At 40.1% G+C, this 24823-nt stretch overlaps 1 protein-coding gene and 1 non-coding gene across 2 annotated transcripts in view; one reads left to right on the top strand and one right to left on the bottom strand.

Moving 5' to 3' along the window:
* The window catches only part of Btbd8 (BTB domain containing 8), a 69163-nt gene that overhangs the window by 28796 nt on the left and 15544 nt on the right, over nt 1–24823 (bottom strand). Inside the window, exons 4-7 of the mRNA XM_059274915.1 lie at nt 22452–22569; nt 12682–12771; nt 3862–3942; nt 3005–3101 (exon numbers count right to left, since the gene is read on the bottom strand). Coding sequence (XP_059130898.1) covers nt 3005–3101; nt 3862–3942; nt 12682–12771; nt 22452–22569 — 386 coding nt within the window. The remainder of the gene's footprint in view (nt 1–3004; nt 3102–3861; nt 3943–12681; nt 12772–22451; nt 22570–24823) is intronic.
* LOC131921323 (small nucleolar RNA U13) lies at nt 1753–1853 on the top strand. Its single transcript, XR_009381950.1, has one exon. It is a non-coding gene; the product is annotated as a small nucleolar RNA U13 (small nucleolar RNA).

The following is a 24823-nucleotide window of genomic DNA, read 5'->3' as shown; positions in this document are numbered from 1 at the left end:
TGTGCCTTTTCCAACCACGGCCTCAATATCTCTCGCTCATACAATCCCTCCTCTCTCTCACCGACTGGACTCCCAGAGCTCCACTGTCTGATGAAAGAGGATGTGGAGATCCATGGCTGAGCCCCAGGTGGAGCTCTGGGAAACATTTCCTTCTAATCAGGGCAGTGATTTCAAGCTTTTGAACTATAACCTGCTATTAACTTGATTTTTCAACTGTTGAAGTATTTAAATACGTCAGTATTTAAGAACTGAACGTAGCTTGGGGTGTAGCTCGGCTGGTAGAAAGCTTGTCTGAAATTCATGAAGCCTTGGGTTCAAACCCTAGCACTGCATACAGCAGGCATGTGAGTGTAAGCCTGTAACTCCAGTACTGAGGAGGGAAGGCAGACGGTTACTCTTAGCTTCGCAGTGAGTTTGAGGCCAGTCCAGGCTACACGAGATCCTGTCTCAAAAACTAATAAAAATAAATAACTGGATGTAAATATTTTGCTTTGCTCATTGATGCTTTTCTTTTTAAATTTTATTTATTCTTTAATCTTTATGTGTGTGGTGTTTTCCCTGTGGAGGCCAGAAGAGGGCGTCAGATCCCCTGGAACTGGAGTTACAGGTGGTTATGAACTGTCACATGGGTGCTGGAAATCTAGGTCCTCTGGAAGAGTAGCCAGTGCTTTTAACCACTGAGTCATCTCTCCAGCCCTTTAATGCTTTTCTTAAACAAGATCCCTTTAAGATAACTGATACTCTAGGTTTTCCTAAAATCAGAAGTTACCATCATTATATACATTATATAGTGGTAATTCCATGAAATGAAATGATTTGGCTTTCTGATCCACCTCATAAGGGACATCAGATCAGTATGGTGGAAAGGACTTGCATGTACACACTTGACAGCCTAAAAGCACCCAGATGTCTGAAAAACCATAAAGTGTGCACAAGAGTTAAAAAGTCTAGAAGTCCAATTTTATTTAGGAAGAACCAGCCCTATGTAACACAAAATCTACTATTTAATGTATAACAAGAATAATTTTTTTGGGGGAGGGGTTTCTAGACAGAGTTTCTCTGTGTAGCTTTGGTGCCTGTCCTGAATCTCACTCTGTAGCCCAGGCTGGCCTCGAACTCACAGAGATCCACCTGCTTCTGCCTCCCAAGTGCTGGGATTAAAGGCGTGCACCACCACTGCCTGGCCAACAATAATTTCTATAAAAATGATTAAAATAAAAACTACGTACTGATTACCAAGTGTTTTTATAAGCAAATGACTGGCCTCCAGTCATTTTCAGAACCTGTTAATGGAATTTGGGAAGACATAATTATAAGAAAAAAATCACAATGCAAAGCCCACCATAACCCTACTAAGGAAGTCCAAATATGTTTAACTATATAAAATGTTGGATAGAAAATTAATGAAATGACTAAAACTAGGTTTAGTAGATCTGGAGCCAGCTGTCCATCATATGTATTCAAATGTGTTATTAGAAGTTTATGATGTTTAAGTTACTGTGATGCATCAATAAAGACTGAAGTTAAAAATGGTAACATTCAAAACTTCATTTATAAAAATAGATGTTAAGGTCTACAAAAGCAGTAATGTTTAAGAGCCAGCTCAGCAGAAGCAGGAATCATCTCAAATACTTAAACACAGCACCAGTCTACAGTAAGATGTTCCACAGAATGGCATACCACATAAACAGAATTCCCCCAGGATCTTAATAAAAACAAATACCCCCTTTGTTTTTAGACACTTAAATGCTAATCCTTTTGTGGTTCTTGGTGTGATAACTGGGTTCTCACACTATTATGTGAAGCGTGCTGCCCTCAAACCCATTCAGTGTCAGCAAATGAACTGTCCAGTTAAAAAAAATACCAAGTGGATTACTGTATATTATTGTATATTGTACTGAAAGTATAACACAAGAAGGTGCATTTGACTCCTATGCTCGTGAACATATGGAGAAGAGGCAACTGTGTGCAAAGATTCCTTATGGAAGAGACTTACAATGTAGACAGGAACCGGCTTCTCAAGCAGTCTCGGCTCAGAATGGGCACTGACACAGAATGTTTGTTTTTTCAGCTACTACTTTAAACCGTATCTGCCAGACATGGTGTCCCAGAGTGTCGCTTTAATACTTCTGTGATATCTGACTCCAGCCTTTCCCTCCTCTCAGACTAAAACTCTGGGGAGATTTAGAATATGGAGTAGAGAACAGTTCACTCTTCCATTCTCTGGATCTAATTCCTATGGAAGCAGAAACTAAGATGGCAGGGAACTGTCCTTGACTTTAATTCAGGGAGACAGAAAAAGCTTTACTCAACATAGACACTGATTTAAATGTTATTAAAATAATAAAATTAGAACTCAGACAAATGGGTTATAGTGCATCAAGTACCTAATAAGAAAAAATAAAGAGTTGTTCTGTTCATTATTAAATAAATAGATGCTCAATGAATTATAGAAAATGTATAAATTAAGAAAAAGCATAAATACATGAATTAACTTACATTCACAAAGTATATTAAAGAAATGACCAGTCAAAGCATAAAGTACAAGATGGGTTTGAAATGCACAGTACAGGATCTTTCTTTAGACAGTAAATTTGTGTAAACCAAAACATGTTCAAACCCCCTCAGAAAACGACTGTTCTCCAACCCAGTGAAATGCTCTGATGTGGCAGAGGAAAAACAAAGAACCAATAAAGCCTCGTGTGCTCTGCTAAATGGAGACGGAAACAGCTTTCTTTTTTTGTGTGTCAAATTCAGCAAGAGTCCTAGCTGTACGCTATCTTTGAATTACACAGGATTCTTTACATACTGTCAGTAAACCCCCTCATCATTTGACATTCTTTTAAAACCATTACAGTCAATTTCTGGTTTTTACAAGCATATCTCATGTTATTTCTCAACAAGAGTGCATACTAGCTAGACTGTGGCATTTTTAAGCATGACTGTGTTCACCGTTCCCAGTCGGGTGTGTGATAACTGGTGGTGTGTCAGATGTAACAAGTACCTTCTGAAAGAAGTTACAGTAGTCTCTTCTTAAGATGTAGACTGCTACTTCTCTCAACCCTTCCAGGCCGTACATGTCAGCCACGTTCAGTATCTGACTAAAGAAAACACATGTCAGCTGATAATTCTCAAATGCAAAATCAAAGTACAATACACAATAATTTCTTGATAATATAGTATGTCCAGAAAAAAATCTCAATTATAACTCTATTTGCTTTACATACATAGGTCAAAGTTGTCGGCACAGACACAGGATTTGGTTGTGGCAAGGAGGGAGGAAGAATTGAGATGTTGTGACATACAGAATAAAAGTGCTTTAAAGGCTATAATTTTTTTTTTTTTTTTGAGACAAGGTTTCTCAGTGTAGTTTTGGTGCCTGTCCTAGATCTCGCTCTGTAGACCAGGCTGGCCTCAAACTCACAGAGATCCACCTGCTCTGCCTCCCGAGTGCTGGGATTAAAGGTGTGCACCACCACCGCCTGGCTAAAGGCTATAATTTTGTAAAAAAATTTTATTTTATGTATGTGAGTATTTTGCCTGCACGTATGTCTGTATACCACATGCATGTCTGATGCCCTTGGAGGCCAGAAGAGGGCACAGGATCTTCTGGAACTGGGGTCACAGATGGTTGTGAACCTCTTCAAAACCAACAAGTACTTTTAACTACAGAGTGAGTTTTTAATCTTTCTAGTCTCACACTTACTGTTTTTAGGTATCCCCCCAAAACATAATCAAAACAGAACAAAATAGACAATAAAAGTTAAGCTGCTACTTCACTGACACTTTGCAAAACAGTTCAACAAAACAGAACCCATATAACTTTTATGTTCAAACTTACTTTTAATAAGTAATACATACCCAACATTAGCTTTGTCTGGTAAATCCAAAGTCCCTCCATATATAAAATGCATCACAACATTCATTTCTACATGGGTGATACTGCAAGAAGAAAATAACACTCAAATCTAGAAACAGTTAGGGTTTAATTAATATCAATGACACATCCTATTTTCCCATAAACTTGAAGTTCTAACCTCTATTCTTCAAATAACATCATGTCAGTATAACATTAATTTAAAATCAGCAGCTCTGCTAGGCATGGTAGTGCACACCTTTAAACTCAGTACTTGGGAGGAAAAGGCAGAGAGATCTGAGTTCGAGAACTTGGTCTATGTAGCAAGTTTTAAATCAGCCACAGCTACACTGTGAAGCCCTGAATCAGAAAATAAAGCAAAGGCTGGAGAGCTGACTGAGCTGTTAAAATACTGTTGCTCTTGCAGAGGACCTGGCTCAGTTCCCAGCATTTACATGTTAGCTCACAGCCATCCTTAACTCCAGTTCTAGGGGATCCAACACCCTCTCCTGATCTCCACAGGCACCAGGCACACACAGGGTATACACACACACACACACACACACACACGTAAACACACACACACGTAAACACACACATATATATACAATATACATATATGTATGAACATGTATATATGCAAAACATTCATATACATACAATAAAAATAAATCTAAAAAAATTAAAACAAAACATCTCTAGCAGCTATGGATTTTTATGTAAGTTTAAAATGTTATATATTTTCAAGTCTTTTTCTTAGTCTTTGAGGATTTCATATATTTTAATTTTTACCACATTCTGTTGCATCCCCCAACTCCTCCCCAATTTCATGTTCTTTTTTCTCTTAAAACAACAACAAAAACAAGAAAAACTAAAAACATGGAGTGATCTATGTGGAAAGTGCTTCTGAGCACGAGGCATGCCCTGAGCATGGGGCGTGCCCTGGGGTAAGGCTGATCTGTCCAGTCACTCCACTGCAGGGCGTTTACCCACCAACCCTACAGTTCCCCAGAGTTTTTTTGAACGGGAGCAGCAGGAAATATTAGATAGAAGGATTTAGATTGTGGAGATAAACAGATAGAAAATAAAGGATAACTTCCAGAGGGCCTGGAACCTATTCCAACGGGCCCTGTCTCTGCCCCAGGGTATTTATAGAGATGCCATGGGGTGGAGCAAAAGACCTCCCCCCAGCATAGCCAAGTGCAGACCATCTCAGATACCTGCACTCAGGCCCGTGGTCCTAATCATCTCTCTATGTGGACCTGCAGGGTAAAGCCACGAGGAACCTGGAAATGGGCTCCCACACTCCACCTCCTTGTCCTGGCAGCTGTCATCTGTGAACAGCTTCCTGAGGGGATAGGACTTTGTGCCCACTGCCTCTCCTTCATGCTGGGGTTTTGTCTGGCTTGAGCTTGTGTGCATCTCACTCATGGTGTCAGAGTCTCTGTCAGTGTGTGTGGATCTGCTCTGCTGTGTCTAGTAAAATCATGAACCACTTCTGGCCCTTACAATCTTTCTGCCCCCTCTTCTGCATAGATCTCTGAGCCTTGAGGGGAGGAGTGTGCTAAAGACACGCCATTTAGGGCTGAGCATTCCTAAGTCTCTCACTCTCTGCATGTTGTCCAGTGGTGGGTCTCTGTAAATTACCACCTACTGCAAGAATAAGCCTCTCTGATGAGGGCTGTGCAATGCACTGATCTACAGGTATAGCAGTGTGTCACAGGAGTCATTTTATTGCTGTGTTAATTTAGCACAATAATTAGCCTCAGTTTCACTAACACTATCAGGTATGAGTTCTACCTCATGGAGTGGGCCTTAACTTTTAAACATGGTTGATTACTCCCGTAATATTCGTACCACTATTGCATTGGTAGAGTATCTTTCAGGCGGGTCATTACTATAGCTTCCAAGGTTCATAGCTGGGTGAGACTGAGGCTTAGTTTTCTCTCCTAGTTGTAGGTTTAGCGTCTTCTCACGCTATGACAGCTGCCCAATGGAGATGATGCCTCCAGTTGAGTACTAGCTACATTTCCCATGTTCTATGCTACAAGTATGCAGTGTCTTCAGCAACAGGGTCTTACTATCAGGTTGTGGAGGGTAACCAGTGAAACTGGCAATACCCTTTAGTGTCTGGGGAGGGACTAAGGGGCCCTTTTGGCCAAAGATTCAAAAAAAATGCAACCTACTCACGGTACTGGGGTTTTTATTTGGTATCATATGATATCTAGTTGGGATACTGTCTTCCTCATTATATGAATGAGTCTTTTAAAATCCTTTTATATATGTATATGTATTAGGAAGCTCCTACAGCAGTAAGTTTTAATTCGGCTTTTTACAAGGCTTGTAGTGTTAGCTATCCGTCCCCACATTTCCAAGTCTACCCTGTCCTTCCCACCCTTTTAACTCTCTTGTTCTAATTTCCCTGTTGTCTTTTATAACACCACATTCTATGACCCCTTAAGTCCCTTCTTTCCCCGATCCTTTACTAGCTTCCTAACCTCTGTGGGTTCTCTAAATAAAGCATACATATTCGAAAGCATAAATGGTAACATATAAGAGAAAACATACATGTTTGCCTTTCTGGGTCTGGGTTACTTTACTCAGGATGACTGTTTCTAGTTCCATCCATCTACCTGCAAATTTCATTTTAACAGCTGAATAATTTCCCATTGTGTAAATGTACCACATTTTCATTACCCACTCATCAGTTGGACATCGAGGCTGTTTCAATTTCTGACTATTATGAGTAGAGCAGCGATGAGCATGGATGAGCAAGTATCTCTGTTGAAGGTTGCAGATTTCCTTGAGTGTGTGCCCAAGAGCTGTGTAGCTGGATCTGTCAGTAGTTTAACTTTTTGAGGAACTGCCACACTGATTTTCATAGTGGTTGACAAGTTAGCTCTCCCACCAGCAATGGATGAATGTCCCTCCTATTGCAAATCCTCACCAGCACGAGCTGTCATCTGTTTCACTGATTTGGCCATTCTGAGTAGAATAAGATGAAATCTCAGTGTGTTTTTAGTTCCTGTTCCCTGGTGGGTAAGGATGTTGAACATTTTTAAAGTGTTTCTGAGCCATTTGTGGTTTGCCCTTTAAGGACTCTCTTTAGTTCTATACCCCATTTTAAATCGGGCTGTTTTCTTGATGTTCCATTCTTTTGAGTTCTTTGTGTTCTAGCTTTCTGTCAGATAATTGGTAAATACCTTTTCACATTCTGTAGGTTGCCTCTCCTCAAAGTATAGTGTCCTTTGCTTTGTGGAAGCTTTTCAGTCTCATGAGGCCCTATTTATTGTTGGTTTTAGTGTGGTGCCATCGGGATCCTGTTCAGAAAGTCTTTTTCTTGTGCCAATGAGTTCAAGCCTATTCCCTATTTTATTTTCTATTGAATTAACAATATCTGGTCTTATGTTCAGGGTTTTGATCTATTTGGAGCTGGTTTTGTGCAGGATGATAAATATGGATCTATTATCTTTCTTCTACATGCAACTTCCAGTTTGGCCAGCACCATTTGTTGAAGATGCTGTCTTTTCTTCAGTATGTAGTTTTGGCTTCTGTCTTAATTTGGGTTTTCATTGCTGTGAAGAGACACCATGACCACAGCAACTCTTAGAAAGGAAACATTTAACTGGAGTAGCTCGCTTGCAGTTTCAGAGGTTCAGTCTATTATCATCACGATGGGGAGCATGGTGGTGTGCAGGCAGACAGGGTGCTGGAACTGAGAGTCCTACATCTTACAGGCAACAAGAAGCTAGCTGGCTGTCACACTGAGGGAAGCTTGAGCAAAAGAGACCTCAAGGCTCACCCCTACAGTGACACACTTCCTCCAACAAGGTTACACTTCCTAATAGTGCCTCTCTCTAGTAGTTCCACAACCACCATAGCTTGTTTGTCTAAAATCAGGTGTCTGTAGCTTGTATGGCGTCATGTCCAGGCCTTCTATTCTACTATTCTAATTACATTGATCAGTGTGTTCATTTTTACACCAATACATGCTATTTTTTATTGTTATATCTCTATAGGACAACTTAAAATTGGGGGTGGTAATACCTCCAGCAGTACTTTCATTTTTCAGGATTCTTTCAGCTAGCCTGTTTGTGTGCATGTTTCCACATGAAGTTAAAGATTATCTTTTCATTTTCTGTAAAGAACTGTTTTGGAATTTTTATGAAAATTGCTTTGAATGCACAGATCGCTTTTGGTAGCACGGCCATTCTCACTAAACCAACCCGACCAATCCATAAGCATCCATTCTCTTGTGTCTGCTTTAATTTCTTTCTCCAATGCCTTAAGGTTTTTATTATACAAGTCTTCTGCTTGCTTGGTTAGAGTTACCATAGGATAATATTTTTGAGGCTATTGTGAAAGTTATTGTTTCCATGAATTCTTTCTCAGTCTATTTGTTATGTGTATATAGAATTTTTGTATGTTAACTTTGTATCCTAGTACTTTGCTAAAAGTATTTATCAGCTGTAGAAGTTTCCTGATGGAGTCTTTAGGATCATTTACGTAAAAAATTGTACTGTCTTCACATAAGGATGACTTCTTCCTTTTCTATTTGTATCCCCTTGGTCTCCCTCAGTCATCTTATTGCTCTAGCTAAGATTTCAAGCACAACAGTGAACAGGTAAGTGAGAGAGAACATCCTTGTCTTGTTCCTCATTTTAATGGAAATGCTTTTGAATTTTTTGTTGTTTTTTCTGTTTAGAATGATTGCCTTTATTATGTATCTTGTATCTGTAATCTCTCCAGGACTTTTTATCATGAAAGGATCTTTGATTTTGGCAAAGACTTTTCTTGCATCTTCTTCCAGAATTTTTGAGTTAGAAGGGATTTTAGAGGTTGCTGTCCAAATTTTTTATTCATTCAGTCCTATCTACTGCTGTGAGTGTAGCTCAGTGACAGAGTATGCAATGCCCCTGGATTCCATTTCCAGCACTATACACACACACACACACACACACACACACACACACACACACACGAGATATAATCTCTCCTCAGCACCTTTGATAAGTAGCCTCTGGCTTTACTTAAAATGAACACTTTTATTCACTATAAGGCTCCTTGCTATACATACAAACTTTTTTTTTTTTTTTTTTTTTGAGACAGGGTTTCTCTGTGTAGTTTTGGAACTGTCTTGGATCTCATTCTGTAGACCAGGCTGGCCTTGAACTCGCAGAGATTCGCCTGCCTCAGCCTCCCAAGTGCTGGGATTAAAGGTGTGTAACACCACTGCCAGGCTCAAACTTCTTAATTACAACTTATCAAAGGCTCTAGCTTGGCTGGTGTCCTGAATTAGGTGAAAGAATAAAGACACGACTCAAGAATTGACATTTGTAGTAACTGTACGATTTACTGACTCGGGTGACGACCTCTACTATGTTGAAATTTAATCTCCACTATAGGACATTAAAGACAGAGCCATGTGTTTAGGATTGTGCATTCATGAGGATTAATGGATTATCTTTAAAGCTGGTCTACTATAAAAACCAATTGGACTAGGTCTCTGGGGGTGACCTTGTCTGTGACACTTTGGGGCTCAGCTAGCAGTAAAGCAATCATCAGACGTATCTCATCAATCTTGGACCAGAATACCCCAGTTCAACCAAGCAGAATGTTAATAAGGCTTCCCCTTTTCTTTACTTCCTCCCTTCCTTTCCTTAATTTTTTCTTTTCTCTCCCCTTTTATTCCCTCTCTTCATCTCCTTTTCTATACCATTCTCATTCATTTTGAAGTCAGAATCTCACTATGCAAGTTAGACTGGCCTGCTACTACATGGCCCAGGCTGGCTTCAAACTGGTCATCCTCCTGCTTCAGGCTCAGATTGTCTGTTTGACTCTAATTTAACCAGTCTGTGGGATTGTTATTAGCAACAGAAAATAAAGACAACTTTCTTCCCTTTTCATCTCAAACTTTCATTAATACTATCTTGTTGATGGCATTGTTAAGAATTACCTTTCCCAATATACACCACTCTATTTGAAAGGGAATCAATGTATCTGGTTGGTAGATAACAATTGATCGGTTCTTGCAGTAAAGTACATTGTGGATTAGTTCAATGGAACACTATAAAAGATTTCTGTAAGATATAAACACTGTCTTGTTTTCTCACTTCATCTGAAGATTCATGCTGTGGATATCATTCTGTATAAATAAAACACTGATTGGCCAGTGGCCAGGCAGGAAGTATAGACCGGACAAGGAGAGAGGAGAATTCTGGGAAGTGGAAGGCTGAGTGGGAGAGACACTGCCAGCCACCGCCATGACAAGCAGCATGTGAAGATGCCGGTAAGCCACGAGCCACGTGGCAAGGTATAGAATTATAGAAATGGGTTAATTCAAGATATAAGAATAGTCAGCAAGAAGCCTGCCACGGTCATACAGTTTGTAAGCAATATAAGTCTCTGTGTTTACTTGGTTGGATCTGAGTGGCTGTGGGACTGGCGGGTGACAGAGATTTGTCCTGACCGTGGGCCAGGCAGGAAAACTCCAGCTACAACAGACAAATATATTTTAAGATTTAAAATGCTTTAGTGTCACTGTGCCTTAGAGAGCGCCAAAGTGAGCTGATATTAAGAGAATTAAGGTAAACCTGAGTTCCAACCAAAGCATTTAAGACAAAGCTCTCTCTGTAAACACTCCCAGTCCGACAGAGCCCAGCATTTACAACTAATGACAAAATGTTAGTTTAAAATGTTATTACACTCAGAAATACAGGATGTAGTACACAATATCCTTATTTTTCTTAGATTCCTCAATAGTTCAATTTTATAATTCCTTTAAAATCCTTTATAAGACAATCTCTCCAGTTAGATAACAATGACTAGTTCTTTCTTTGCAGCTGTGGCTGCAAATTACAGCCCACCAATTAGGAAGCTGAGATTTATTACATGTGTATTGTTGGGATGACTCTGTTTCTTATCATTTACTTAAGAAATAGAATGTGACCTTAAAATGTAACTCCTATATTCATCATGAAAGGGTCAGTTGGGTAAATATAGCTGTGAAAGACAAAGAGATTTGGAACCAATGTGAGAGAATCAGGGTAACCAACATGAGAGAATAAAGGGGAGCCAATATGAGGGAATAAAGAGTATTCAAACATGAGAAAATAAAGAGAGAAACCATCAGAACACGTGCGAATTCATTCTATTCCTAAAAAAGCCCTCAGATAAGAAGCCCAAAGTTTCGCTAAGCTGTAGCTTTCTCTTTGAGCCCTGTCTGCAGCCTTGGAGCTGATCTCTCAGGCTACAATACTCTACCTCAAAGAATGACTGGCGTGGTGAATGTGGAGGAAACACAGAAAGCATGAATGGGATTATTACACATTGGCTGAGGACAGAGAAGAACAAAGACATACATGATATGTGCCAGTTGGTTAAAACTGTCACCAACTTACACAAAATTTTAAGATTTGTTACAGGAAAACCATTAGACACGCACTCTATAAATTACTTTCTTTTGCTGAGGAATCCCTTAATCGATACAGTTCTTTGACTCTGAGCAACAAAAAACCATGTCATTTAAATGAATGTCAAAAAGTTGGCTCAGTAGGTAAAGCCCTTGCCATGCAAAGTGAAGACCTGAGTTTGATCCCCTGAACTCACCACAGGAGGAAAGAATGGGCTCCTAAAAGTTGTTCTCTAACCTCCACACATATGCTGTGGTATTACATGTACACACACACACACACACACACACACACACACACACACTAATGTAGAAAAAAGGCTTTAAAGAGTTGAATTCTGAATCAAACTAGTATTATTCCTTAACTTGAATTCTCACTGAATTCAGTTTTCATAGAATATATTGACAGTTTTTTTTTAAAAGGCAGACGTCTATACTATATAAAACAGGCCCAGCCAATTTCCAAAATTAACACAAAAGCAGCTACCCTTAAGACCATCACACTGAAAAGGTCTGGCTTCTGCTAGCTCAACCTTTCCTACACTCAGAGGGCATTTTAAACTCATCTCAAAGAAAGAGATCTCATCAGTATGATATACAGATCTTTCAAGTTGTTTTATTTTGTTTTGTTTTAAGATTTTTTTAAATTTTTATTTATGTGTCTATTTGTGCTAGTGCCCACGGAGTCCAGAAGAGGACATCAGATTCCTGGAACTGGAGTTACACACATCTGTGAGCTGTCAACATGGGTGCAGGGAAACTGACATGGGATCCTTTGTAGAGCAGAAAGGTCTCTAACCTATGGACCATCTCTCCAGTCCCCTCAAGCTGTTTATCAACATGGATAATGTCACCAACAGATCTACTTTTTCACTCCTCTTATCCACAGGCTATAAACCTTCCAGTCTGCCATTTAAATACCCCATAATTGGAATGCACCCATTATGAAGTGACTGTGTCCTCCCCAAATTCAAATGTTGATGCTCCAACCTTCAGCATGTGGCAATGAGGCTACTAAGGAAATAAATAAGCTAAAGTTATGCCAGAGGATGGAGCCTAGGTAGAACAGGATTAGCGTTCTTAAGAGACACACAAATAGCAAAAGCCATGTGAGATGCAGAGAGCCGTTGTCTACAAGCCCTGGTAGATGTCAGCTTTATTAACATCTTGAACCTTCAGTCCACAGAACTATGAGAACACGGGTTTATGTTATTTCAGCCACTCAATTCTGGTACTCTGTTACAGTGCCTGAGCAGATTCATACAGGATCTCTACTACTAAATGCTCTCTACTGCCTTTTGTTTCAGAAAATGTCATTTGTTGAGTTCTACTGAGCACACAGGAGTGAGTGCTTTGTGTGTCTTCTGTAATCGAGTCCAGTCACACTGCCTCGTAGAACATCACACTCACTTACCCTTGAAGAGTAACACACTCTTGGGAGCTTTCAGCCCAGCAGCCACTCAGCATGGCAGCAAAATAACCAGACCTGGCACTTAAAATGGCCCTGCAGAAAGAGGAGGAAAGCAGGTGAGCATCCACATACTGCGCAAGCGGACATCTTATCAACCTTTCACTTCAGCTTGTACCAACACAGCCTTACTTGTCTGGTTTGTATTCACTGACAGAATTCCTGTAACAAAAAACTATAAACATAGTTATAGCTAAACATTTTGTCTATTTAAAACTAACTCAAAAGTCAAGCTTCATAGCACATGCCTGTAATCCTACACTTGAAAAGCTGAGGCAGGAGGATCAAAATCTACTTGGGCTACCTCATAAGACCCTGTCTCAAAATTCAAAACCAACCAACAAACAAATTGAGTAAAACACTAGTTACAGTGCCCTTATTATCACTTAAACACTTCCTCTTAAAAGTTCTTTATACTTACAAGACTAAGAAAATAAGCCATTTACAAATGGGGAAATAAAGAACAAAGATGTACTTACTAACTTTCAGGAGCATTGTTAAGAAAAAGACAAGGGTCGGGCAGTGGTGGCGCACGTCTTTAATCCCAGCACTCAGACAGCAGAGGCAGGCAGTTGTCTGTGAGTTCGAGGCCAGCCTGGTCTACACAGTGAGTTCCAGGACAGGCTCCAAAGCTACACAGAGAAACCCTGTCTTGAAAAAAACCAACCAAACAAACAAAGAACAAAAAAAAACCCCAAACAAACAACAACAACAAAAAAAAAAAAAAGAAAAAAAGAAAAGAAAAAGACAGGCTGAAGCGATGGTTCATTGGTTGAGAGCACTGGTTGCTCTTGCAGCAGCCCAAAATTAGGTTCCCAAACCTACAAGGCAGCTGACAACTGTCCATAGCTCCAGTTTCAGGGCATCCAAAATCCTCTTATGGACTGTGGGCACTAGGCACACATATGGTATCCATAAACACATATAGGCCAAACACTCATACATATAAAAATAAAAATAAATTTTACAAAAAGGGAAAGATGTGGAAATCACTGTCAATGATTTTTTTAAGAGGAACTTTTCAATAGAGGTTCTGAGATCTGGCTTAGAATTCACCACAGTTGTGTTTGATAAAAGCTGTATTCTAGGCCTGAGACAATGACAGAAGAGAGATTTCCTTTTGAATTTTCATGAGATCTTCTCAAATAAAATATTAATCAATTATTTAATTCCGAATACCCAATGATTTTATCTGTATTGGGTTTTACTGCAGGTCTGAGAATGTGCACTGAGTAAGACATAGAGAACAGTGTTAACTCTGGTGGGGGATGGGCTGGAGTGGAAAGGAGGGAGGGAAGGGCACTCTGTCAATGGCTTATTCGCACATATGCATGCATATGCACACGTATGTACATGTACTAAAAAATAAGCATGTGTTAAAGGCATCTGTATGACCACTGTTGGCAGGGTGGCATCCTGGCAGTCTTCATAGGCTTGATGGGCACTATTACAACTTGGCACATTAAAAAGGAGTTTTGGTAAACAACCCAGGATTTGAGTTTGAATCCTCAAAGTCAAACTCTAGGATGAAGAGGTCAGGAAACAAACATGTCCTTGTAATGACAGCTTTGAATCAGTCAATACCTGACGACAACAAAGTGATCTAGTCTACCTGCCATCCAAAAGCAAGAGAAATCCTGTCTATATTAAAATAGCATCACCCAAGAGTCACATGCCTGTGCTGGATGGTTTTATGTCACTGTGACACAAGCTAGAATCACTGGACAAGACAGAACCGCAATTGAGAAAATGTCTCTTTAAGATTGGGCCTGCAGGGCATTTTCTTAATTAGTGATCAATGGGCTAGGGCCCAGCATAAATGTGAGTGGTGCCACCCCTGGGCAGGTGGTCCTGAGTTCTACAAGAAAGTATATGAGCCATGGTGAACAAGTCGGTACGCAGCTCCCCTCCATGGCCTCTGTATCAGCTCCTGCCTTCCAGGTTCCTGCCCTGTTTGAGTTCCTGTCCTGATTCCTTCAATGACAAACAATGATGTGGAAGTGTAAGCCCCCTTTCCTCCCCAAGTTGCTTTGGTCATGGAGTCTCATTACAGAAATAGAAACATTAACTAGAACATAGGTCACAGTATAAATTTTTGGTAAAATGACAAGAAATAATCCAGAAATAAAACCGCAAACTGCATATTAGTGAAGCGGGGAGGTAAAAAAAAATTCCACTTATACTAGTATGGAAAAGGTTCCAAAACATAGGAACAAATGTAGCAGAAAAAAAATATATAAAAATTCTATACTAAACTTATACAGAATAGTATAGACAAATTCAGAATGAGCTAATAGAGAGCTAAAGTCCACCCATTGATTTGACTTTTTATCTTATTTCTGGATTTGCCAAGTGTTTTCAGTGTATATACACATTTCAGTGTATACACACACACACACACACACACACACACACACACACACACACGAAACATATACCTCAAACAAGCACCAAGAAAAAGAAAAAAATGAAAAAACGGGAGGCATAATTTCAAACAACACACTGTCACTTACTAGAAATCAATAGTCATCAAGACACCTCACACCACTTACAGAAAACAACTAACAATAGAACCACCACTAAATGTACAAGTTAATATTATAAAATCTTCAAGGAAAGGAAAACACAGGTGGAAATCTTTTAACTTTGGAGTAGACGGTGATTTTTTTATGTTATTTATCTTTATTTTACGTGTATAAGCGCTTTGCTTACATGTATGTGAGAGGGGGCATCGGATCACGTGGGACTGAAGTCCCAGAGGGCCGTGGGCCACCACTGAGCCATCTCTCCAGCCATGGACAGAGATTTCTCAGAGGACAAAAAGCACAATACGGAACTCTTCCAAGTACATTAGCATATTCACCAGGACAGACATTCTGTGCCGTCAGAACAATCTCCATATTTAACTCAACTGAAATAATCAATGTTCTAGGACTGCAAAGGAATTGAACTAGAACTCAGTAATGGAGATGCAGTGAAAAATTCCCTAGTATTTGACAATTAAACACACTCTATTGTAGGGCGTTTACCCAACCACCCCCACAGTTCCCCAGAGTTTTCTTGAGTGTGAGCAGCAGAAAATATTAAATAGAAGGATTTATTGCGGAGAATCTTGCGGAGATAAACAGATAGAAAATAAAGGATAGCCTCGAGAGGGCCTGGAACCTATTCCAACGGCCCTGACTGTCTCTGCCCCAGGGTTTTTATAGAGACGCCAAGGGGTGGAGCAAAAGACCTCCTCCCCCAGCACAGCCAAGTGCAGACCATCTCAGACACCTGCACTCAGGCCCGTGGTCTAATCATCCTCTATGAGGACCTGCTGGGTAAAGCCACGAGGAACCCGAGAACGGGCTCCCACACTCTATACAATACATTGGTAAAGAACTTTCAAAAAAATTAGGAAATACATCTTTAATTTAAAGAAAGAAAAATACATCACCGGACCCAGTGGCACACACCTTTAGTCCTAGCACTCAAGAGAAAGGCAGGTGAGGATCTCTGTGAGTTCTAGGCCAGCCAGGGCTACACAGTGAAACCTGTCTCAGGAACATACCACAATCTGTGGCACTCGGCTGAAGCATTGCTCAGAAAACCTTTAGCTTTTAAATTCCATCTTGGAAAAAGGATGGCTCAGTGTGTAAATGCTTGGTGTGCAAATGTAAGGGCCTGAGTCTGAATCACCAGCACTCACACTGTCTGGAGAGATGGCTCAGTGGTTAAGAGCTCTGGCTACTGTCCTAGAGGACCCAGGTTTGATTCTTACCACCCATATGGTGGCTCACAAACATCTGAGACTTCAGTTCCAAAGGATCTGATACCTTCTTCTCACCAGACATGATGGAACACACCTGTAACCCCAGCCTTAGAGGCATAGGGAGATGGAGACGGGTAGATTTTAGGGGTTACTAGCCAGCCAGTCTACTTGAAAGTTCTAGATTCAGTGAGAGACCTTGTCTCAAAATACAAGGTGGTGGGCCTACAAGATGGCTCCGTGGGTAAAGGCACTTGTTACCAAACCTGATGCCCTGAATTCAATCTCTGGGACTCACATGGTGGAAGGAGGGAACTGCTTCCCATAGACTGTCCTCTGATCTCCACCAACATGCCAAGGCATGCATGCATGCACGTACACACTAAAAATAAATGTACTTTTAAAAGAATATAAGGTAGGCAGCAACAGAGGAAGATACTTGAGGCTGACCTCTGACCTCCAAAACTGTACCTACAGGAAGCATACTTGTAAGAAAATGCAACACACGCACGCACGCACGCACGCACGCACACACGCACGGAAAGAAAAAAAAGACTCATAGGTTCCTATCCATGGTCTAAGAAATACAGGAGCCAGGCATGGAGCACATGCCTGTAATCCAAGCACTGGGAAGGCAGACAGGAAGAGAGTGCAAGGCTGCCAGTCTGGTCTACACAAACAATTCCAGCCAAGACTACAGAACAAGACTATCTTAAAAGATAGAACAAAACAAAAAGCATGAAGTATGACAAAGGCAGAGTCTTTAAAGTCTGACAGAGTCTAATGAACAGATTACATGCATTACAGTTTATGATTCCTTCCTAAAGACAGAAAGACAAATGGCAAGAGCTTTAATTTACGAGATGTTTGTAGTAACGTGGTGATATTTTGTTCGTGATCTAACAAATAAGCTTGCCTGAAGATCAGAGTGCAGAGCTAAGCCACTAGTCAGCCATAGAGGCCAGGCAGTGGTGGTGTACACCTTTAATCTCAGCCCTCGGGAGGCAGAGGCAGGTAGATCTGAATTCGAGGCCAACCTGATCTCCAGGACAGCCACAGCTACACAGAGAAACTCTATTTCTCAAAAAAATCAAAAACCAAACCAAACCAAAACAACAACCAGCGCACTGACTTGTCCTTCCAGGACGTTGCCTCGGCAGCCTCTCACTAAATTTAAATGTGTGCACTCTGTTCTGTTCTGTGCTTCATCCCTTTTCCTCTGTGGATCTCAGTCTCACAACACCCACAGTCTGTGAGTGCTCATCCAACAACTGTTGCGGGGTACTTTTTGAGAGAGGCCTCACTAAGTTTCTCAGGTTTATCTGAACTGATTGGTTAGGATTGGCTGCAAACACTTGGTGATCCTCCTGCCTCAGCCACCTGAGTGCTGGAATTAGATGTGCACCACCATGCCCAACTCATTGAGACACTCCTCATGAACAATACCATTAGAATTCTGACAATCCATCTACACAGTTTCTCTGGCTAAGCCTAATCATAAAGACCCATAAATACAGAGCATGCGTCTCCGGACATTCCTGGAGAATGCATCCCTTCGACCTCTGACTGTGTAACTCACATACAGCCCCAGTGACAGCACTCTGGAATCTAAACCACACTAATCCTGAGGCCACCTTCTCATAAATCACTCTTGCCAGTGATTGAGCATCTGTGAGACGGGGCTTTTCTGATGGGTGACTCTGCTTGGACAATTCCCAAAAGCCTTGTGAGAACTTCCCCAGACATACACAGCAGCCTAAAGTGCACGTAGTCCATTCCCGTCATCCAAGGTCAGATCAGCACTGCAGCCCAACAGCCCTCAGGGTTCTCTGGCTTCCGCCCCATGTTCTCTCATATTTACTGTACATATTTCCTACAGTCTAATCTAATCCTGCGTCTGCATCACAAGATTTAACTCTCTCAGCATGCTAGCTCTTTCCAGAGAAAGCATTAAGAGCGTCTAAGGATTAAGTGATTGCTCTGATCTTAAAATAGAAACTTAGAAAAGATTCCTTTTTAATTAGGACATCTGCCTCCGGTTAAAAAGTAATGCCATGGATGGTATGGCATATTAAGAATCTTTGATGCATCCTTTTTATTTTCCAACATGTCAGAAACTATTTTCTTCTTCTGACTAATTTCAACTGGCAGTGCTGCTGCCGGCCCTGTCCAGATGCCCCAGTTTCCCCCTTGCTGATGCTTTGTGCAACGCTACTCAGTGTTTCCCAAGGTTAGCTGAACTAGATTCACTATTCCAGGCAGAACAATGGCCTGGATCACTCAGAAAACGGCTCTAGACGAGATAACTTCTAAGTGCTCTTGCTTGAAGGGACACATAACCGACTAAGGACCAAACACAGAACAGTGGAAACATCCTCTAAAGATGTCACCATTATGCTCTCTAATTCTTGACAGATATTTTAGAGAATGTCTTTTGATTGTGGCTTTCATGGGACTAGCCATTTTAAGTTAAATTGTAAAGTGTAACAAATGTCCTATCAGCCGATACAGTAAGGCCAAATTCACAGCTGATCAATGAAAACTATCAGGATTTTAAAACAAGCTGCATACACCACAGACCTGAAATGAATGCACAGGACGGAGAACGCAGCTCAGTGGCTGAGCTCTGGGCTCTATCCACAGCACCTCAAGTGCCTTCACTTACTTATCTTTCACAACAAGGTCAATCTTTCTTTAAAAATGAGGATTCACTTACCAGGGCCTCTTTTTTCTTGCAAGAATAAAACATGTATGCATCATGATTTCTAACTCCAATTTCTCTAACGTGAAGAAAGGGATCCAAACTTTGGTGAGTTCATCTGGGTGTACTACTTTGTTATATCTCAGAACCTGTCTTCCCAGCGTTACACTGTTTTCACTAAATTCAATAGCAACTTTAAGTGCCCCTTCCCTAAGTATCTTTTCAAAGTATCCACATTGATGTTACTGGAAAGGATAACTTTTTTTGTATTTTACATATTTTTGGATTAAACAGTATTCATTAATTTATGTCATCAAATTGATGGATCCAAATGGGATGGGTATACTGAGAATAAACCCAAGTGATTTTTGGAAGGCACAAACTTAAAGCAGAAGTAAGGTGCAGTAGGAAAACAATCTGCTGGGCGTGTGTGTGTTCAGCTAACTGTGGGCAGCAAGGTTCCCAGAGGGCCCCTGGGGAGCCTGAAGCAGAGCTAAGCTAAGACCCTCTAGCCTGCGTATCTTGTTTGTTTCAGGCACCAGGTGCCTCTTTTTGCCTTTAGTTTCCCCTTCAGAACCTCCAAGGCTAGTGGGACCAAGGGATTTTACCTCTTTCCCTTTACTGCTCACATTTCTAAGTTATCATTATTTTAAGACAATCTACCACTAATAAAGTAATACTAAGATGTTAATCACCTCCTTTTGTACAGTAATATGAAATCTTATAATTATTTCATTAAGTATATGTATCATTAAGTAGAAATCCTATAAAGACGGGGATAGCAAGTTTATTCTGTGAAAAGCCAGACAGTAAATATCTTAGGCTTACATGTCCACCTTACAGCTTCTTTGTCTTGTCTCATACTTGTAGTTTGCTGACTCCTGCAGTGTGGGAGGTGTACCAGACAATACCAAACTTCTCCAGATATCTAAAGTGTAGAGCAACTAACATTTGCTTTCAAAGTGTTATAGTATGCCAGCCACACACAGGTAGGTATGCTTTGTGTGATTATCTGATTCAATTCACACAGCCTCTTATTCTATACTATTATTATTACTTTTACAAATTAAGAAATTGAGACAAGAGATTAAACTATCTCTGCACTATTAATAAATGCTTACATCAGAATACAAATTCAGATAGACCCAACTTACTAAGGCTCACCACTTCTGAAAAAGCTTTCAGCTAATGTACCCAAAGATGCACAGATAGTGGCCTGGTCCAGAGTAGTATGCTGACCCTGTGGTGCTGTGCAATTTATTAATCTTAAAGAAGGACTGGACAACATCACAATCCAACAACGAATCTCTAGTATTATACACTAAACACTGATAGGAAGAAAATATCAGACCCTGAGTGTCATGAAACTAAAATTAGGAATCACTACCTTGCTTTTTCAATAAGGCAACAGAATCTTAATTACGTGACTCAGAAATAAACAATCTTTAAAAATGTAGCGATCAATTTATCTGACTAAACATTAAAATAAATGACATTTAAAATGGGAGGTCAGGAACAGATGGTTGTAGTTTGGAGGTAGCTTCAAGGTGACAGGAGGAAATAGGAGCAAATAGAAATACTCAATATGGAGATGGGATTCATCTGGTAATCGGTGAAACTGAGACAGGAAGCTGATGCTACAGAGTTCCACAATAAGCAGCAGTGTGTTACTTAACACTGAATAGTGTCAGAAAGATAGACCATAACTAACAAATGAGACCCTAGGAGGCTACTAGACTTGTATTTTACATCACTTCCTACCCCTGAATAAAAAACTCTCTTCACTTCTGATTGGGGTGTCAGTATTGGGTATAAATAAGGACAGATAAAAATATGGCCAGTACACAAATATGTGATTTCTGAGCTATTTGTCTCAAATATTTGAATATAAAAATATTTCTATGAACTAAACAGAAATGTTCAAATTTGAGCTGGGAAGATAACATGATTCAGAATTTCTATCATAATATGCAAAACAAAGTAGGAAACAAGTCAGGTTTTAAAACATATTCTTAGGAAGTTGCTTTTCTATTAATTCAAATTTCCTTCTGTTACATGGACAAACCATACCATAAATAAAAACCATGTCATAAAGTTTATTTTCTAGGGTATGGAGAGGTTAGGAGCACTTGTTGCTCTTCCAGAGGACCCGAGTTCAGTTCTTAGTGTCCACATGGTGGCTCACAAACCTAATATTCTAGCTCCAGCTCCTGGATGACCTTAGTGCACTCGCGGTGCACATAGGACGGCCTGCAAGCACTGAGGACAAGCTGCAAATAGCCATGCCTGCCTCTCCTCTCTGTCAGGAATAGCTTCAGGAATCCAAAAGCAGAACTTTGGTGCCCATAAGGACTCAAGAAAAAACTGGGTACAAAATGAAGTCAAATTTAACAGTATTGGCAAAAGATAGACAGACAACAGACACACAAGAATGCATGTGCACACACACACACACACACACACACACACACACACACACACCACTACAAAGTCTGCTTTGTCCTCAGTAGGAACACACAGAGGAACTTCTTATCAATCTTCCTGTTTCAAATGGAGGGAAGACTGTCTGGCCTTCTCAGGCTTCTGGTTGATTCTAGCCCACAGTTGAGACCTGGCAATGTTTCTTTCCCTCCAGTCTCTGTATTACAGATTACAGATAATCTGTATTTCTTGTTAATTTTTTTCTTCTTTCAAGCAGATTTTAGCTACTTAACAATGAAAAACCCTGGCCAAAACAGAGCAGAATTTAATTTGAAACATAAAAAGCCTGGACTATCTAAGCAGTCTAGTCTAAAACACGAAGTTTTTCAAAAGTACAAGGAAACATCAGATCTCCTACCCAATGCTATTCATGAACATCCTCTATTTAGAATCACAGAACTTAAGCCAAAATGCATTCATATATGCTGTTCATGTAGAAATTATATTTATTACTATAAAGCCTACAAAATAAAAACTGCTTTTAAATACATTTTCTGTGACAGTAGATTTTAAACCTATTTTAGGCAGGATATTTTCTTCTGATTAAATCTTAGCTTCATGTGGATTTGCGCAGATTTACTCAGGCTGAAACTTGCACATGTGTGAACCTTCAGGCACAAGGCCTGTGTGATGGCTGACCTCTCCTCTGCCAGATTCTGACCCTGAGCAGCTACTGTGGAGCCCTGTGTCTGCAGGAACTGTGGCTTGAAAAGCACTGAGGCACGAAAAGATACCACTTTTCTCTGACCCAACACCACAATACCAATCAATCCATGTCTTTACCTGTGAGCTCTGAAACTCTTCCCATCAACACAAATATCGATGTCGGGACAACACTGTTTCACGTAAAGCTTCAACAAATCTTCTCCTAATTCAGATGCAGGTTCCAGGTCATAATTATCTTTAAAAGAGAAGACAAGGAATAGCTTCTTTAATATTATAAACATCACTAAATTTCATTTTCTAATGCTTGCAAGTAGCTTTCTTCACAATTATCTTAATTAAAAATAAAGTAAAAAATTTTAAATCATTTATATTTCCTACTTTGAAATATGTATTAATTAAATATAAATATACCTTAAATATAAACCTTAAAATAGTTAGATTCAAATATATTAATACTATATGACAAAAACGAATTTACTTCATGAATAATTGAATTAGCAAGAGCAATTTCTGCAGTATTGATGTTATTTTTTCATACTCAGTTCCTGACCTCCTAAGCTACAGAGTGGACACGGACTGGCCTCCAGAGGTCCATCTGTAAAAGGCCTGGCATACAGGATGGTTCTCATGGAGATACTGTGGTCACTGACGGGGTGGGAACAAGTGAGAGGTTCTCAAGTCACCTGAAATCAAGTGTCAGACCCTTGCTTCTCTTGCCCTTACCCATGTTGTTGTTTTTTGAGACAGAATCTCATGCAGCCACACTGTCCTCCACCTACATAGGTAAGGATGATATTCAACTCACATTTCTCTGGCCTCTACCTTTGGTCTGCTGGGATTACAGGACTGCACCATGTCCGGTTTATGTGGCACTGGGGGTCAAACCCAGGACTTTTTGAATTCAAGGCCATCCCTCCTTTTCCTCATCTGCTCCCCAGCTATGAGGTCAGCAGTCTGTTCTGCCAGGTGGGCTCCATCACTCAGTTCACTCTGTCTACCAGAGGTACACAGTAAGGGTCTGGAACCCCGAAGCCATGAACCCAAGAGTGTGTGTGTGTGTGTGTGTGTGTGTGTGTGTGTGTGTGTGTGTGTAGTGCAATGTGGTGCAGTGCAGTGGCCACAGAAGCCTTAAGAGGGCATTGGCTCACCAGGATCTGGAGTTACTGTGGTTATGAGCCACAAGATATGTGTGCTGGTATTCATCTGCTGTAAGAGTTCCCTGGTAGAGTTTTTAGGTCACTTATATATACTGTCATGTCATCTGCCAATAATGATACTTTGACTTCTTCTTTTCCAACTTGTATCCCCTTGATTTCCTTTTGTTGTCTTATTGTTCTAGCCAGAATTTCAAGTACTATATTGAATAGAAATGGAGAGAATGGGCAGCCTTGTCTTGTTCCTGATTTTAGTAAAATTACTTTGAGTTTCTCTCTACTTAACTTGATGTTGGCAATCAGCTTGCTGTCTATTGCTTTTATTATGTTTATGTATGTCCATTGTATCCCCGATCTCTCCAAGACTTTCATCATGAAGGGATGTTGGATTTTGTCAAAGACTTTTTCAGCATTTAAGGAGATGACCATATGGTTTTGTTCTTTCAGTTTGCTTATATGGTGGATTACATTGCAGATTTTCATATGTTGGACCATCCGTACCTACTTGTTCATGGTGGATGATCTTTTCGATGTGTTCTTAGATTTGGTTTGCCAGTATTTTATTCAGTATTTTTGCATCAATGTTCATGAGTGAAATTTTCTGTAATTCTCTTTCTTTGTTGAGTTTTTGTGTGGTGTGGATAATCAGGGTGACTATGGTCTCACAGAAAGAATTTGGCAATGTTCCTTCTGTTTCTATTTTGTGGAATAATTTGAAAAGTATTGGTATTAGCTCTTCTTTGAAAGTCTGGTAGAATTCTGTGTTAAAACTGTCTGGCCCTGGGCCAGATGGAAAGATCTCCCAAATGTTCATCTTACCAAAAGCAATCTACAGATTCAATGAAATCCCCATCAAAATCCCAACCCAATTCTTTACAGACCTTGAAAGAAAGAAAAACAAAAAATCTAGGATAGCTAAAACAATCCTGTACAATAAAAGAACTTCAGAGGTATCACTATCCCTGATTTCAAGCTCTACTACAGAACTACAGTAACAAAAACCTCCTGGTATTGGCATAAAAACAGATAGGTGGATCAATGGAATCAAACTGAAGACCTGGATGTAAATCCACATACCTATGGACACCTGATTTTTGACAAAGAAACCAAAATCATACAATAGAAAAAAGAGGCATCTTCAACAAATGGAGCTGGTCTAACTGGATGTCAGCACGTAGAAGAATGTAAATAGTTCCATATCTTATCACCCTGCACAAAACTCAAGTCCAAGTGCATCAAAGACCTCAATATAAATCTAGATACACTGAACCTGATAGAAGAGAAAGTGGGAAATAATCTTGACTGCATTGGCACGGGAGACAACTTCCTAAACAG

Source organism: Peromyscus eremicus, chromosome 10 (genome assembly GCF_949786415.1).
Source record: "Peromyscus eremicus chromosome 10, PerEre_H2_v1, whole genome shotgun sequence".
Classification (NCBI taxonomy): Eukaryota; Metazoa; Chordata; class Mammalia; order Rodentia; family Cricetidae; genus Peromyscus; species Peromyscus eremicus.
Note: the sequence above shows the minus strand (reverse complement) of the source record. Positions and strands in the feature narration are given on the sequence as shown.